General features: G+C 44.3%; 1 protein-coding gene across 1 annotated transcript in view; it reads right to left on the reverse strand.

Annotated features, from left to right (window-relative positions):
* GLE1 (GLE1 RNA export mediator) overlaps positions 1 to 18756 on the reverse strand; it is a 60986-nt gene that overhangs the window by 39369 nt on the left and 2861 nt on the right. The window contains exons 2-3 of the mRNA XM_068248530.1: positions 4723 to 4902; positions 4512 to 4637 (exon numbers count right to left, since the gene is read on the reverse strand). Coding sequence (XP_068104631.1) covers positions 4512 to 4637; positions 4723 to 4902 — 306 coding nt within the window. The remainder of the gene's footprint in view (positions 1 to 4511; positions 4638 to 4722; positions 4903 to 18756) is intronic.

Consider the following 18756-nt stretch of genomic DNA (forward strand, 5'->3'; position numbering starts at 1 on the left):
AGATAAATTAGTAGCTAGTGTATGATTTTTGTGCTGCTTAGTAAAGTCCTTCCAGATATTCAATGTATTTTTTATTATTGGATTTGCTGTTGGTTTTTTAATGTTCCAGACCAGATTTGTTTCTAAAAAGTTTCTATAAGTATTGTATGGAGTCTGATTTTGTTCCAGAACCAACCATTGCTTTGAATTATCACCAGTCCAAATAGCTCTGGATTGTTCCAGTATTGTTGCTTTATAATAAAGTTCTAGATCTGGAACACCAAATCCCATCTCTGAAGAGTGCTTCTGAAACCTTCCAAAAGGTGCAGAATTTCAACGGGGGACAGCAATGAAAGGAAGGCTCCCAGGGAATCAGAGACATCCCCCTCCCAATGGGTGAGAATCTAACTTTTTTTTAGGGGGTCTGTAGTATTACTTTAAAGACACACTGAAGCGGGGAAAAAAAATGATATGATTTGGATGTGTAGTACAGCTAAGAAATAAAACATTAGGAGCAAATACATAAAAGTCTAATATTGTTTCCGGTACAGGAAGAGTTAAGAAACTCCAGTTATCTATGCAAGAGAGCCATTGAGCTCCACGACTTTCAAAGTGGCAGAGAGCTCTGTCTTCTGAAGCTTGTTATCTCAAGTGTCTGGCACTGTATTGTTTTTTTTTTTCCTGCAAAGAACAGTTCAAAAGTTCAATATCCCACTCTATAAAACCATTCATCATGCTGAGAAGTGTATACACTGCAAATATTAGAATAATGCAATGTTATAAATAAAAAAAAAATAAAAGTAAAAAAAAACAAAGCTATATAACTGAAAATAAAAATATGAGAATATTTTCTTTGCTAATGTTCTAGTAATTATCCATACTACATATACAATTATTATTTTTTTCTTTTTTTGCTTCAGTGTCTCTTTAACCGATTACGTCCCTAAGGAGAGGGATATGGAGGTTGACATTTATTTCCTTTTAAACAATACCAGTTTCAACCGCCTGGTTGACCTGGAGGTTGACCTGATAAATTGTGTCTTGAATGGGATAGATGAGTCAACAGATCTCACGCCTAATGCCCCCAATCTATAACCCTCTCCATTTGCCCGCTTAGACATTGTATAATGCCGTTCTGTTTTTTACTGTGATAATCTCTTGTCTTTTACCCTTTTCAAAATACACCATTGGTTTCTTGTTTAGCCTCTACTCATTAAGGCCCAGTGCACACCGGGCGGATCCGCCGGCCGAATCCGCCTGAAAATCCACGTGGCTAATGTATCTCTATGGGCTGGTGCACACTGGCGGTTTAAGGGTTTTTACCAAGCCGCAAACGTGCCTCTTGCTGCACGTTTGCGGTTTGCTTAAAACCTCAAACCGCCGGTGTGCACCAGCCCATAGAGATACATAAGCCACGCGGATGCTGATGCGACCGGTGAACACCCGGCGGATCACATCAAGATCCGCCCGGTGTGCACTGGGACTAAACTCACTCATCCGCACCAAAAACCGCTAGCGTTTTGTGGATCTGCTAGCGGTTTTGGTGTGCACTAGGCCTTACTTGATATTTGTCTCATATCGCTGTACATCTTGCTATGTAACTATGCTTTTATACTCAATAAACACCTTTGTTTAAAGCAGGGGTCTCAAACTCAATTTACCTGGGGGGCCGCAGGAGACAAAGTCAGGATGAGGCTGGGCCGCATAAGGAATTTCACAATCGCGGCGCACCGCCGCCTCTGCCCGCCCCTCACTCTCCCTATACAGAGAGGGGCGAGAGAGGTGGCGATCCGTGCAGCGATTGACGTCAGAAGGGGCAGAGCTGAAGCTGAAAGCTCTGCCCCTTCCAGGAAATGCCGGCGGATTGCCCCCTGGGCGATTTGGGGGCTCTGCAGCCCTCATTTAGCGGCGGGGATGCGGCGGATTACTTGGGAGCACTGAAGCAAATATTAAGGAAGCTTTTGCCGGCGAGGGCCACAAAATATTGTATCGAGGGCCGCAAATGGCCCGCGGGCCGCGAGTTTGAGACCCCTGGTTTACAGGATACCAAAACTCAACATTTTAAGGAAACAGGAGGAACAGGCATAAACTACCACCTGTTATATACACCGCTCCCCCCGCTCTCCTCTCTGCCCCCCGGGATCCTTTTTTGGTAGGCACTTACTGCGCAGGTGCTGGCCGGGCTGTGTGCGTGCTACAGCACGTGACCATGGCTGGAAGCACACCACGCATGTGTAGGACGTCACTGCGTCATGTGCATGATGTCATACGCAAGCGCAGTGCATTCCCGGCCACGGGCATACACTGTAGGACGCAGACAGCCCGGCCGGCACCTGCGCAGTAAGTTTCGACCCTGCCAACCAGAAGAGCATCCCGGGGAACTTTTAGGTGAGCTACGGGAGGCAATGAGGAGAACGGGGGGGAGCAGTGGGCATAAGGACAGGTGGAAGTATATGCCTGCTACCCCAGTTTCTCCAAACTTTTTGAGCTCTGGTATCCTTTAACAAGGAAAAAAAAAAGCCTGTTGCATGGCCATCCTGCTCATCCTCTGTCTTTGATACTTTAAGCCACAGACCCTGAACAAGCATGCAGCATATCAGGTGTTTGACATTTTTGTCAGATCTGACAAGATTATCTGCATGCTTGTTTCTGGTGTGAGTCAAATACTACTGCAGTCAAATAGATCAGCAGGATTGCCAGGCAACTGGTATTGTTTAAAAGAAAATAAATGTGGCAGCCTCCATAACCCTCGTTACAGTAGTCCTTTAAGGACGAGCATTTTTTTTCATGCGGATGTTCAGTGATCACTGTGATTGGCTCACAGTGATCACCTGGTAAAGGGCCAATGAAACTGCCTCCTTACCGATAGGAGGAAGCTCGGCTGTCACACGAATGCCGAGTCACAGCGGTCGGCTCAGGACTGTGGAAAGCCGCGGCGTAGAATCCAGAGAACTAGAGAGCCACAGATGCGGCGTACATTCTAACTTCTGTGGCCCTGAGTCGGTTAAAAGTCCGTTTCAGTGAACATTATTATTTTTTTTAATACACCATACACATTAATGCAATAGACGCAGAACACTTTTTCAACATCTGATAGAACCTCCAGTCAGCAGGGCTGCTGCCAGGGACAGAAATACCCCCCTCCCTCATCACATGATCTCTTCCAAACAACAAGACTAAATTCCACTACTTCTCAGCAGACAGCTGAGGACCTTTCAGTTACCAGAGTGAAGTAATGGCTTGTCAGGTGGAAGAGACCACATGAAAAGGGGGATTCCTGTTTCTCAAAAAGGCCTACTGAAGGAGGAGCTGTTAGATACTGGAGAAAAATTCTAAACAACATTTAAGACACAAAGTATACTGAGAATTTTATGTTGCCTCCATTACATACAGTACTTTTTTTTAATCAACCTTGTTGCCATACGATCAGTCTAAATGTAAATGGTCATAGTTGGAATTGATGAAAAGTCTGCTAGAGGCTGAAATACCGTATAAAAAAAGTGTGTGAGTGTGTGTGCTTATACTTGAGTCAGTTCAAAATTTCCCCACTTCAGCCACTTATAGTTGGGAATGGGGGGGGGGGGGGGGGGGGGTCGCTCTCTCGCCCCTTACCTGCAGTGCAAAGTAGGCAACTTGCTGCAAAGCAACCCCCCCCCCCCCCCCTGTGTAATCGCTGAAGCGAAAGCCATCACTCACAGATCCATCAGAGAGCAGCTTCCTCTGTTCTGCCTCTACTCACGCCGGGCTGTGTGCATTAATCTACAGCTCCCAATGTCATGTGATACATGAAGTCACATGACATTGGGAACTGTAGCTGTGTTAATGCACACAGCCCGATGCGAGTACAGGCAGCACATAGGAAGCTGCACTCCAATGGATCTGTGAGTGATGGCTTCTGCTTCAGCGATTACACAGAGGGGAGAGATACTGGAGGCTCCTTTGCAAGGTGGTGGTGGGAGGGAGTGGAGCTTTGCAGCAAGCTGCTGCTTTGCATTGCCAGAAGTGGAGACATTTACTCCTATTGCCCACAAGTCACCGCACAGACAGAGGAACACAGAGTCTACACAGCCAGGGTGACACAGAAGCCACACAGGCAGAGGGACACAGGGGCCACACTAAAAAGTGACAGGGGGACATATGGTTGCTACAATGAAGGGGAAGCAGGAGGCACAGACACTGATGGGGGGCATGGGGACAGATATGAGGGTTAATGGTTGCATAAGGGGGCCTGGAGGACATATTGGCTGCACTTGGAGGCCAGGAGGAAAGAATGGCTACAATACTTTATGTAGTGCAGCAATTCAACCATCCTGGTCCCCAAGGGCAACCATTAACTCCTTCTGATCCCCAAGTGCAGCCCTTAACTATGCTGTATAGACTTATATTTGAGTAATTAAAACATTTTACCCGAAGAAGGGCAAATATTGGGGTTGACTTATACATGAGGTCGACTTGTATCCGAGTATATACAGTAAGTGCTGAGATACTCTATCACCACACAAGCTCCTATTATACAACATGGAACACTATACCTTTACTATTGTCTTCCTTTCGTCTTCATACAATCGGATAGTGCCTTCTACAGCTATCATTTTAAAAGACTTTGAAATCGTTGGGGGTGCTACATCCAGTTCCTCTTCCTTTTCAGCCTTGGGGCCCTAGAAAAATGGTTCAATGATAAGTAAAGGAAATTGGCAGACCCGCCCAGCAAGCAGTGCAACTGGCAGCGCTGACGCTTCTTACCGGCACATCTGTCGCAGCATCTGATAGGGAGACTGGCGATTCCGGATGGCAGGACAAACTGTTGGAATCTGAGCTCAACCCGTCACACTCAAAGCTGTTATTCAGATTTTTATTTGGGAGGATTTTGTCCACAACCCAGGCTGCATATGGTGACAGCATGCAGGACGACTCCATTATATCCTAGAAAGAGGTCGAGAGATATTGGTCAAGAAGACAGAAAAAGGCAGTTTCTAATAACAGGCTATGGTTTTCCAGTCTGATTAATGGGGAGCATTCTTCTGAGACTGGATAAACCGTTTAGGTAGAAAGAAATCTACCGATCAGCCACAACACAAAACTGCTGTCAGGTGAAGTGCAGAACTTTGATAAAGGGGCTAGGGAAAGGGAATTGATTTGACCATAATTCACCCATTACAAAACCTTCACTGAGTAGTTTAAACCCAACTGCCACAATTGTATCAGACAATTTGGAAGCGTGACAAGATTGACGTGAAAAATGTAAGGATTCTTTTATTATTTACTTGTGACTGTACCAAAACGTAAAAGGCTGTATCAGAGCACAACACATTTAAAAAACAGCGCTGTTGTACATTAGCTGCATCACACCACCAGACAGACGCACCACCAAAGCATACCACACGCACACGGGCCCACAGAGACTGTAACCATTCTTGAACCGTCAGTTCACAGGTCCATTGGTGAAGAGGATAGTTCTCCCTGTTTGCGTAGCAAAGCAAGCAAAGCACAGCGAGGCAATCCGCAACATAGAGAGACAGTCATTTGGAACTTGCAAATACTCACACCTCTGGCAGCTTGACTGAGAACCAAAGTTCAGAATTCTGGTACCTCTCTGCAGGGGCCCCTGCATGTGCGTGTGTTAACCCCCTCCTACCGACAAACTCTGTCCACGCCGACATGCCCAGCGGGGTTATGGCTGTGATATTCCACTGATGCACGTTATACCAACGCTCAGCTGTGCGCCGCGGTGAGCTTCCGCCTCTGCACTGCTGTGGACCCAGCAACTTCCGTCTAAGCTCAGTATAGCTTGGTAAAGCCCAACAATCCAGCCAGTTTAATTCCCGCCAGGGTTGTCGCATCCACACTTGAGCCTGCCAGAGACACGGGGTGCTCCGTGATGCGCCGGACCGGCGGTGCGACCGCAGCACAGACCGCCAACTAGTTTCGACCAGCGCTTCCGGTCTTCCTCAGGGCGTGGCCTATTGTCCGAGGGCCAATCCTTTAACTAGGTTCCTTTGGCTCCTCCTCCACCGCACTGATCGCACCAGCTTGGCTGCTAACCTAATCCCAGAACTTTACCAGATTACAATGCTACCTGGCAAGGGGTGGGATAGACAGCAAATTAACTGTTTGTTTTTGAAAAAAGTTAAAGCAGGAAAATGGACAAGGAGAAAGGTCGTGTTGACATCTTCGAATTTGTTCCGAATGATTTAGATCCGAATCTGAATCGAAGTCGAGGAGTCAGAGTTGGGGCAATTTTTGGGTACCTGGAGTCGGAGTCGGGAGAAAATGCACTGCCTGCTAATGAATTGAATATGATAAAATGTTCTATTTCATATATATCACACACACACTTCTCAAAAAATTTGCATATTGTGATGAAGTTCATTATTTTCTGTAATGTACTGATAAACATTAGACTTTCATTTATTTTAGATTCATTACACACAACTGAATTAGTTCAAGCCTTTTATTGTTTTAATATTGATGATGTTGGCATACAGCTCATGAAAACCCAAAATTCCTATCTCAAAAAATTTGCATATTTCATCCGACCAATAAAAGGAAAAGTGTTTTTAAAACAAACAAAAAAAAGTCAACCTTCAAATAATGATGTTCAGTTATGCACTCAATACTTGGTCAGGAATCCTTTTGCAGAAATGACTGCTTCAATGCAGCGTGGCATGGAGGCAATCAGCCTGTGGCACTGCTTCGATAGCGGCCTTAAAGAGAAACTCCAACCAAGAATTTAATTTTATCCCCTTTTACATGAGAAATCTATTGCTTTTCACAAACAGACCATCAGGGGGCGCTGTATGACTGATATTGTGGTGAAACCCCTCCCACAAGAAGCTCTGAGGACCGAGGTACTCTTGGCAGTTTCCAGTCTGTGAACCTTGTTACATTGTGGGAAATAGCTGTTTACAGCTGTCTCCAACTGCCAAAACAGCTAGCAGCAGCTACATAACCTGCCCACAGTAAAAATGTCACCATGTAATAAATGTCAGAATGTAAATCGGGAAGAGGAAAGATTTTACAATGAGCAAACACTGACTAAATCATTTATACATAATTATTGTAAAAATGAAGCACTTCTTTTATTACATTATTTTCACTGGAGTTCCTGACTCCGTAACAAAAATTGCATCCTGTTTTTTATCATCCTACAACTTCCAAAAGCTATTCTAATGTGTTCTGGCTTACTGCAGCACGTTCTACTATCACCATCTCTGTAATAAATCAACTTATCTCTCTCTTGTTAGACTTGTCAGCCTGTGTCTGGAAGGCTGCCAAGTTCTTCAGTGTTGTGGTTCTGTGATGCATCTCCCCCCTCCAGGCCCCTCTCTGCACACTGCCTGTGTATTATTTAGAGTAGGGCAGCTTCTCTCTTCTCGCTTATCTTTTACAAGCTGGATAAATCCTCCTCTGAGCTGGCTGGGCTTTCACATACTGAGGAATTACATACAGGTAGAGCTGTCTGCACTCTGCAGGAAGAAACGGCCTGACACTTCAGTGGAAGATAGCTGCAGGGGGAAAGAAACACACAAATGATCTCTTGAGATTCAAAAGGAAGGGTGTATACAGCCTGCTTGTGTATGGATGTATTTTCTATGTGTGGACATACTGTACATCAACCTACTTCCTGTTTTGGTGGCCATTTTGTTTGTTTATAAACAAACTTTTTAAAACTGTTTTTAACCACTTTTAATGCGGCGAGGAGCGGCGAAATTGTGACAGAGGGTAATAGGAGATGTCCCCTAACGCACTGGTATGTTTACTTTTGTGCGATTTTAACAATACAGATTCTCTTTAAGCTCATCCAGAGTGTTGGGTCTTGCGTCTCAACTTTCTCTTCACAATATCCCACAGATTCTCTATGGAGTTCAGGTCAGGAGAGTTGGCAGGCCAATTGAGCACAGTAAACCATTTACCAGTGGTTTTGGCACTGTGAGCAGGTGCCAGGTCGTGCTGAAAAATGAAATCTTCATCTCCATAAAGCTTTTCAGCAGATGGAAGCATGAAGTGCTCCAAAATCTCCTGATAGCTAGCTGCATTGACCCTGCCCTTGATAAAACACAGTGGACCAACAACAGCAGCTGACATGGCACCCCAGACCATCACTGACTGTGGGTACTTGACCTTCAGGCATTTTGGTATTTCCCTCTCCCCAGTCTTCCTCCAGACTCTGGCACGTTGATTTCCAAATGACACGCAATAGTTGCTTTCAACCGAAAAAAGTACTTTGGACCACTGAGCAACAGTCCAGTGCTGCTTCTCTGTAGCCCAGGTCAGGCGCTTCTGCCGCTGTTTCTGGTTCAAAAGTGGCTTGACCTGGGGAATGCGGCACCTGTAGCCCATTTCCTGCACACGGTGGCTCTGGATGTTTCTACTCCAGACTCAGTCCACTGCTTCCACAGGTCCCCCAAGGTCTGGAATCAGTCCTTCTCCACAATCTTCCTCAGGGTCCGGTCACCTCTTCTCGTTGTGCAGCGTTTTCTGCCACACTTTTCCCTTCCCACAGACGTCCCACTGAGGTGCCTTGATACAGCACTCTGGGAACAGCCTATTCGTTCAGAAATTTCTTTCTGTGTCTTACCCTCTTGCTTGAGGGTGTCAGTGATGGCCTTCTGGACAGCAGTCAGGTCGGCAGTCTTACCCATGATTGCGGTTGAGTAATGAACCAGGCTGGGAGTTTTAAAAAAGCCTCAAGAATCTTTTGCAGGTGTTGAGTTAATTAGTTGATTCAGAGGATTAGGTTAATAGCTCGTTTAGAGAACCTTTTCATGATATGCTAATTTTTTTATAGGAATTTTGAGTTTTCATAAGCTGTATGCCAAAATCATCAATATTAAAACAATAAAAGGCTTGAACTACTTCCGTTGTGTGTAATGAATCTAAAATATATGAAAGTCTAATGTTTATCAGTATATTACAGAAAATAATGAACTTCATCACAATATGCTAATTTTTTGAGAAGGACCTGTATATACACACACACACATAACTAGCTGTGCTTAGCCCACAAAAATGAAATAAACCAATCAAAAAATAGTCACTTGTGCTGCAAAAACAAAACTAGCTGGCAGCGGGGGACCAGAGGATTAGTGAGTGGCTGCGAGGGCACAGGACTGCTGCAGGGGGCTGGTAGAAGCCCCAGGTGAGTAAAACTTTTTTTTTCTGGCTTAAGTGTCCCTTTAACTCAGTTTCACTACAGTTCAATTATTATTATTTTTTTTTATTAGCTGTCATAATCATTTATTTTTACTCCATGAACATTTTCATTTATGGTCGGACAGATATGAACTTATGAAGCTGGTTGAGTCAGTTTCATACACTGCTCCTACGATCTTATCCTTAACTTTACAGGCTAGTTCCCCCCCGCCCCCAAGATAAAAGTTTATTGAAAAATAAAGAGAGACATTCTTGGACAATACATGAGCAAAAAAAAAAAGCAGAACATTACTATTTCGGTACAGTCCTCAAGAAAACATAACTTTACTCATCTTAATGTAGCAGTCTTTAACTACTTATTGCACGCCATGCAGTATATTCACGGTCCTGCAAAGTTCACAGGATGCACCAGGTCTGCAGCGGTTGTTACACTGCCACGCATTACTTCCGATTCACGTGCTTACGTATGTGAATCGGAAAAAATGACTGAGGACATCTTGTGGCCAGATAGTAAATTACACCAAAATTCATTTTTATTTATTAAAAATCCACACAGACTTTTATAATTAACTATTTCCCTCCCACACCATCCCATAGTACCCAAACTTTCTTTTTTATATGGGGGGGGGGGGGGGGGGAATATAAATAAATAAATATATATATATATATATATATATATATATATATATATATATATATATATATATATATATATATATAATTATTTGACCCCCTCACTGATTTTGTAAGTTTGTCCAATGACAAAGAAATGAAAAGTCTCAGAACAGTATCATTTCAATGGTAGGTTTATTTTAACAGTGGCAGATAGCACATCAAAAGGAAAATCGAAAAAATAACCTTAAAATAAAAGATAGCAACTGATTTGCATTTCATTGAGTGAAATAAGTTTTTGAACCCTCTAACAATAAAAGACTTAATACTTAGTGGAAAAACCCTTGTTTGTAAGCACAGAGGTCAAACAGTTCTTGTAATTGATGACCAAGTTTGCACACATTTTAGGAGGAATGTTGGTCCACTCCTCTTTGCAGATCATCTCTAAATCCCTAAGGTTTCGAGGCTGTCTCTGTGCAACTCTGAGCTTGAGCTCCCTCCATAGGTTTTCTATTGGATTAAGGCCCAGAGACTGACTAGGCCACTCCATGACCTTAATGTGCTTCTTCTTGAGCCACTCCTTTGTTGCCTTTGCTGTATGTTTTGGGTCATTGTCGTGCTGGAACACCCATCCACAAGTTCCTGGCAGAGGGAAGGAGGTTGTCGTTCAGGATTTCACGATACATGGCTCTGTCCATTTTCCCGTTAATGCGATTAAGTTGTCCTGTGCCCTTAGCAGAAAAACACTCCCAAAGCAAAATGTTTCCACCCCCATGCTTGACGGTGGGGACGGTGTTTTGGGGGTCATAGGCAGCATTTTTCTTCCTCCAAACACAGCGAGTTGAGTTAATGCCAAAGAGCTCTATTTTGGTCTCATCAGACCACAGCACCTTCTCCCAGTCACTCACAGAATCATTCAGGTGTTCATTGGCAAACTTCAGACGGGCCTGCACATGTGTCTTCTTGAGCAGGGGGACCTTGCGAGCCCTGCAGGATTTTAATCCATTGCGGTGTAATGTGTTTCCAATGGTTTTCTTGGTGACTGTGGTCCCTGCTAATTTGAGGTCATTCACTAACTCCTCCCGTGTAGTTCTAGGATGCTTTTTCACCTTTCTCAGAACCATTGACACCCCACGAGGTGAGATCTTGCGTGGAGCCCCAGAGCGAGGTCAATTGATGGTCATTTTGTGCTCCTTCCATTTTCAAACAATCGCACCAACAGTTGTCACCTTCTCTCCCAGCTTCTTGCTAATGGTTTTGTAGCCCATTCCAGCCTTGTGGAGGTCTACAATTTTGTCTCTGACATCCTTGGACAGCTCTTTGGTCTTTCCCATGTTGGAGAGTTTGGAGTCTGCTTGATTGATTGATTCTGTGGACAGGTGTCTTTTATACAGGTGACTAGTTAAGACAGGTGTCCTTAATGAGGGTGACTAATTGAGTAGAAGTGTCTAACCACTCTGTGGGAGCCAAAACTCTTAATGGTTGGTAGGGGTTCAAAAACTTATTTCACTCAATGAAATGCAAATCAGTTGCTATCTTTTATTTAAGGCTATTTTTTCGATTGTCCTTTTGATGTGCTATCTGCCACTGTTAAAATAAACCTACCATTGAAATGATACTGTTCTGAGACTTTTCATTTCTTTGTCATTGGACAAACTTTTAATTATAAAAGTAATAATATATATATATATATATATATATATATATATATATATATATATATATATATATATATATATATATATATATATATATATATATAGACTGAACTTTTTTTAAATTTATGTCAAGGCGGTATATTATTAATATTTAATGTATGGGCTTGTAATTAGTGATGGACGCAAAACTGAAAAAAATGCACCTTTAATTTCCAAATAAAATATTGGCGCCATACATTGTACTAGGTTACAGCACACCCTAGTGAGGGTAAACGTGTGCTAAGCTGATATGGCGCTGTACTCCAGCAGCTCCCAAAGCATGAAGAGTAGTACTCTTCATACATTGTACTAGGGAAATATATTTAAACGTTGCAATAACCGGGACAAACGGGCAAATAAAATGTGTGGCTTTTATCCACAGTACAACATTTTATTTTAAAAATATAATTGCCAAAAACTGAGAAATAATGCATTTTTTACGTTAAAATGAATTTAGGATAAAAGAATTCTTGGCATACTGTACCTACCAAAGAAAGCCTAAAGGCGGCCATACACTGGTCGATTTGCCATCAGATTCGACCAACAGATAGATCCCTCTCTGATCAGAGAGGGATCGTGTGGCTGCCTCACTGCAAACAGATTGTGAACCGATTTCAGCCTGAAACCGTTCATGCTCCTCCTCCCCCCTCTCCCGCATACATTACCTGCTCCGCCGGCGCGACTCCCCAGGTCTCTGCTGTCTTCTTCTCCGCTCTGGTCTGGTCTCCGGCATGCTTCACTTCTACCTGCCCGGCAGGAAGTTTAAACAGTAGAGGGCGCTCTACTGTTTAAACTTCCTGCTGGGCAGGAAGAAGTGAAGCATGCCGGAGACCAGACCAGAGCGGAGAAGACAGCAGTGACAGGGGGGACTCGCGCCGGCCGGAACAGGTAGTGTATACCCGCTGTATTGCGTCGGTCGTCAGGCATTCGACCTCCGCTATCGACGCACTCCCGACCAGCCGGCGGTCGAGAAAAATCTTCCGCACGGACGGATCGACGGGAACGATCGATTTCGGACGGAAATCGATCGTTCTGTCAGTGATTTCACAGCCGATTCGATCACTGTGATCGAATAGGCTGTATATCGGCGGGAAAATCATTAGGTGTATGGGCCCCTTAATGGTGGCGAGAAAAACAAGATATAGATCATTATGCTGTGATTAGTAGTAATTAAGTTATTGGCGAAAGAAAGGGATGAGCGCTGACAGGTGAAAATTGCTCTGGTCCACAAGGGGAAAAAACCCTCAGTCATCAAGTGGTTAAACAAAATGCAGAGCACAACAATAATATAAGGATAGAGACAACTCAAGGTTTTAGAGAATATAAAGCATTAATAAACATCTTATACGAGGAGAGCAAGTTATCGTCCCTAGAATTAGTGTATAAGGCACACCCTGACATAGCGTTTTAAGATAAGGTAAGCTTAAATGTTTAAAATTGCGCAAAAGGTGGATCAGCGCATCACCAGGCCGCCTCCGAATGGCCTCGAATCAGAGGTGCGCTGAGCCCCCTCAAAAACTGCAAACGCACCTTGAACCCAAACGGAAGCTCTGCATATACGCCAAAAACAAAGCTGTTAAGTGGGAGCAGCTGACCAAAAATGAATTAAATTAGTACATGGCAAGGAAATGAACAGTGCTACTTAAAAACAGACAAGTGCCTACCCACAAGTGGGGCTTGCACTCTTTTGCAGGTAGGCACTTGTCTGTTTTTAAGTAGCACTGTTCATTTCCTTGCCATGTACTAATTTAATTCATTTTTGGTCAGCTGCTCCCACTTAACAGCTTTGCTTTTGGCGTATATGCAGAGCTTCCGTTTGGGTTCAAGGTGCGTTTGCAGTTTCTGAGGGGGCTCAGCGCACCTCTGATTCGAGGCCATTCGGAGGCGGCCTGGTGATGCGCTGATCCACCTTTTGCGCAATTTTCGAATTTACTTGATTAGCCACACCCAGGCTATGCATATACATAGGTTAGGATTTAGTTAGTGTTAGGTCCCCTCCCATGGAGGATTGACTTCTTCGCAGTGGGAGGGACGAGTACTTAAAGGGGAACTTCAGCCTAAACAAACATACTGTCATCAAGTTACATTAGTTATGTTAATTAGAATAGATAGGTAATATAATCTCTTACCCACAGGCAAATGCTTGTGATTCATGGGGGCTGCCATCTTTGTCATGGGGGCAGCCATCTTTTTGGTTGAAAGGTGACAAGGAGCAGGAGACACAGTTCCAACTATCCTGTGTCCTGATTACCCCTCCCAGCTGCACACGCTAGGCTTCAAATGTCAAATTCAAAATGTAAAAAAAAAAAAAAACTGCACCAAAACAGCAGAACGAGAACAACAAAATCAGAAATCCCATCATGCTTTGCACAGCATCAGGTGAAAAAAGCCCGGGCAGTTTTCTTCTGTGCAGCTAAAAATGAGGCTTGTATAAGAGAAACAAAGTTCTGATGCTGTGAAACTGTTAAAGAAACACAAAGCCTTTTCAGTGCTGCTGAGTCGATTTTTAGTCCGGAGGTTCACTTTAATAGGTTGCATGAAACAAACATCCTCCAGTGGTAGACAGGTCATGTGTATGCTAGGTGTGTATTTTATCCCACAAGTGGGGCCTGCACACTTGTCTGTTTTTAAGTAGCGCTGTTCATTTCCTTGCCAAGCTTAAATGTTTGTATGCTATAAAATGGTATCAACCTTAAAGCGGATCCGAGATGAAAAAATAACTAAAGCAAGAAACTTGTCTATATATCTTATCTAAAGTTTAGATGGTTTTCACAGTAAATACAGCTGCAAACAGCTTCAACAGAAAATTATTATTTCTTCCTGTGATACGAGTGTGGCCATGTTTTGCTTGTCATCACACACACACAGGCAAAGCTGCTCTGTATCTCCACCCCTCAGCCTGTGAACTCCACTCCACTCTACACCCCCTTGCTTCTGAAATCACTGTATCACTGGCCCCATTCAGTATAGCGAGTATAGTTGCCCCCCAGTATAGATAGTATAGCTGGCACCAGTATAGCTAAAATAGTTGCCCCAGTATAGCTAAAATAGTTGCCCCAGTCAGTATAGTATATAGCAGTGATGGCTAACCTTGGCACTCCAGCTGTGACAAAACTACAAATCCCATCATGTCTCTGCCTCCCAGAGTTATGCTGTCAGAGTATTGCAATGCCTCATGGGACTTGTAGTACCACCACAGGTTGGAGTGCCAAGGTTAGCCATCACTGGTATATAATATGGTCGTGTCCACCATATCTCTCCCGCAACACTCCCCTCCCCCCCGGGAGGGCCGCCGATCGTCTTACCTTCGGCGGCTGCTACCCCTGTAACTGTCTCCCTCTCCCTCTGCTGCTACTCACTGCATGTCAGAGCGACCCGCTGCGCCGCTATGACAGGACAGCGGGTAGCCTATCAGCGCGCATACAGGCAGTCTTCCTGTATACACCCTGATAGGTGACCCGCTGCCCTGTCATAGCGGCGCAGCAGGTCGCAATGACATGCAGTCTGAGTAGCGGCGGAGGGAGACAAATACCGAGGAATTGACCACCCGCCTTGCTGCCAGTGCACGCTGCCCATGCCCCCCCTCGCACTGACAGAGGCTTCCTGCCTCCGCTTCAGCCCCACTGTGCACCACCACCAATCAGAATGCAGTGGGGCAGGCAAATGAAAATAAGACGTGCCTCCTAGTCAGGCTCAGCTCCCATGATTAATTGCAGCATGGGACTGAGCGCCGAGGCATTGGACGAGTTGGGGGCGGGGCTCCTATAGTTTATTAGTTTGTTAACCTATATTTATAATAAAATAAGCATTTGGGGAAAGAATGCCCCAGAAACTATATGTAAGGGGCACAAAAATGAAATCAGCAAAAGTTTGTCTCGGATCCACTTTAAGCCCAATCTACACATTACAATTCCCCATGCGATCGATCCGATTAAATCCGACAGGTCCGATCGGGACTCGGTTGATAGTGTGATCGATTTGGTTAGTTATCAATGCGAAATCAATGACACTATTGATAGAGTCCCGATCGGACTTGTCGAATTTAATTGATTCGATCGATTGCACTGAGAACTGTAACGTGTAGACTGGGCTTAATGGAGATCATGTAATCAATTGTAGAACCGGGAATAATTAGACTCCAAGCTGCAGTAGAAGAGAGCGGAATTACTGCAATTGTCAGAAAGTTTTCGCAGAGAGGAATCTCAAAATGTATAAACCTACAAAAGACTATGGATAGCCGACGGTACACTTCAGCAACACGACACGATAACGATTCTATTAACGATCTGATTAAATCTGACATGTCTGATCGTTGCAAAACAATGGCAAATCGAACTGAATCTCAATCGGACATGTCGCATTTAATCGGATCGTAAATCGAATCGTAATCGAATCGTACAAAGAATCATATTGTGTATATGGGGCTTTAGGAATCGACCCATTGTGCCCAGGTGATCATAAATTTGTGTGCTCTATTTTCACAGCTCGCAGTTCTTCCATGGAATAGATGAAGTCCATTTTCAGCAACCATTCCCTGAATTTCGGTACTTTAGCTGACTTCCACCAATGGGGGATAACAACTTTAGCCGTATTGAAGAGATGTATTAGCAGGGAGTTCTTGTAAGTTTTTGATAGACATATCATTATGGTGTAATAGGATGGCTAATTTATTACAGGGTATGGTAAAAGACAATGGGCCCGATTCACAAAGCGGTGCAAAGTGTTTGCACGCCTGTGAAAAGCCCTTTATCACGCCTAAACTCAGTTTAGGCGTGATAAAATGAAACTCGCGCGCAATCGAACGGTGCAGTGCGCCCATTAAAACCTATGGGCGCTGCGTGCGGAATTGCGTGTTTGCGCGCGATAAAGAGCAGAAAGCGGTGCTAACTCAACGGTGCAAAGGTTATCACGCCTAAAGTCTTTTAGGCGTGATAACTGAGTTATCACCGCTTTGTGAATCAGGCCCAATACCTTCATGGCCCACCTGTGGACTTGCAAGCTGCAACTCTAGGGCAATCCCACCAAATATGTTCATAAGTAGCCAGGGAGTAGTCACACCTCTAGCACTTGCTCACGTAATCTGGTATGAAACTGTGCAAGATATCTGGGGTTCTCTGCCATCTAGTAAGAATTTTATAACTAGCCTCTTGAATGGGAGGAATTTACTGAACCTTTGTGTATTAAAATGAAGATATTCTCCCAATCTACTTCATTGATTTCTCCTTCCACTGCTTTTCCCCCATTTGTCAGTAAAAGGCAAAGGTGTTTCTGGGCTTACATCATCCAAAAGTTTGTACATTCATGAAACAGTATGCAGAACTTTATCTCCCACTTAGCACATCTCCTCAAAGGTCTTCTAACATGGACCTTAACAAAGGCTTTATTTAAAGTGGAAGTAAGTTTTAAAACAAACTGTTTCACTTACCCTGGGGATTCTGCAAGCCCTCCATCTAGGGATGAGATCCGGATCAAATTCGAAAGAAATCTGAATGCGTTTCATTCGGATTTCATCCTCCTAATTAGTGCAGTTGAGCAGGGGTGAGCCCCCAGCGGGGGGGGGGGGGGGGGGGGGTGTTGGTTGAACTTACCCAGCAGCCTTTTTCTTTAACCCTTCCCATGGCGCATCCTACGCTGCGTTCCAAGCCATGTCACACGACTATTACGTTTCAGATTTCCTCTGAATTTGATCCGGCCCTGGGGGTCAGCAGCAGTCCTGTCCCACGCCGGTCCTCCATGATCCTCCGTTCTCCCACCGACGCTCCAATTTGTATCTCGACTTGTAGCGCTATTGCAGAGTGGAACACGAAGGATAGGCGTGGCCAGAGCTGCGGAGGTGCAATGGCCTGACGGCGAAACCGAAAGTAGCTGGCGGCAGGAGAATGGAGGACCGGTGCAGGACCGGGCAGCTGCTGGGGGCTTGCAGAAGCCCCAAGTAAGTGAAACAGTTTGTTTTAAAACTTCAGTTCCACTTTAAGTAAGAACCTATTTGCCTCAATGGTCAGGCAGGAATTTGAAAGTCCTGATGGATTTTGGCTACCCTGCCCCTACCAAAAGCTGGCATGCCCTGAAATCTAAGTTGGCCTGTCCTGTTTTGAAAAAGGGCCTATACATACCAGGACCAAAGTCGGCATTGTATAGTAAGCTAGTAAGAGGGCTCACCAAAGAAGAGTTTAAAAAGATTGCAGGCTTTGCAAAACGTTTGTATGGTGCTTTGAACTAAGCAGAACTCAGCTAGCGTAAAGGCCCATACACACGGCAGATTTTTTTTAAACGACGGGTAGTTTGGACGTCCCGTCGTTCAGTCGTCCGGACGTCAAATCGGGCGTGTGTACAGTCCGTCGTTCCGGTGATAAGACTGGTCTTATCACCTGAACGACGGACTGTACATACGCCCGATTTGACGTCCGGACGACTGAACGACGGGACGTCCAAACGACCCGTCGTTTAAAAAAATCCGACGTGTGTATGGGCCTTTAACCTCACTACAGGGCTGGGGATCCATGGGATGTCATCAATTGGCTGTCCTAAAATTAACTCATCCAGATTAACCCATGATTTATCATCACCATGGCTGGACCAATCTATAATTCTAGTAAGGAGCCATGCCTTATGATATTTATCAAGATCGGCGACAACCACCCCTCCCTTCTGTTTAGTTGAGAACAAAATTTTCCTATTGATTCTAGGTTTGGATTTATTGCAAATGAATTACCCAATCCTTTTACAGTTCCATTTTAAACAGAAGCACTTGTATGTGGCTGTGCAAAAGCTTCTGACAGCACAAAAGCTTATTATCTACATGCAAATACAGTTAATATTACATTTATTTGTAGTTCAGGTTTCTGTTAAATTCAAGCTATAAGGTAATTGATCATTAGTTTTCCACATTTGATTAGGCCTGTGCATGATTATCCCTCTACCCTCAATTCAAGAAACTGTATAGCAAAATAAACTGGCTGCATTCATTTTACATCACACTTTGAGGGCTCATTTACACTAAGGGCATTTTTGCCCTTTTTTCCAGTGCAGGCGATTTTCAAAAACACCAACAAAACGCTTGTGCAATTAATCTCTATGGGCAGGTGCACACCAGAGCGGTTCTGGAGCGTCTCTAAAACACTTGCAGGGGGAAAACCGCTTGGCTAACGTATTTCAATGGAATTGTGCACACCAGAGCGGTTTGTTTTTTTACAAAAACGCAAACTTGGGGGCTGCAGTATTTTTTAGATTTCGGAGGTGTTTCTGCCTCAATGTTAACGTATAGGAAAGTGGAAAAGCGCTCTGAAAAACGCTAGATCAGAGCGGTTTTCCAGGC

This window comes from Hyperolius riggenbachi, chromosome 8, assembly GCF_040937935.1.
Source record: "Hyperolius riggenbachi isolate aHypRig1 chromosome 8, aHypRig1.pri, whole genome shotgun sequence".
Taxonomy (NCBI): Eukaryota; Metazoa; Chordata; class Amphibia; order Anura; family Hyperoliidae; genus Hyperolius; species Hyperolius riggenbachi.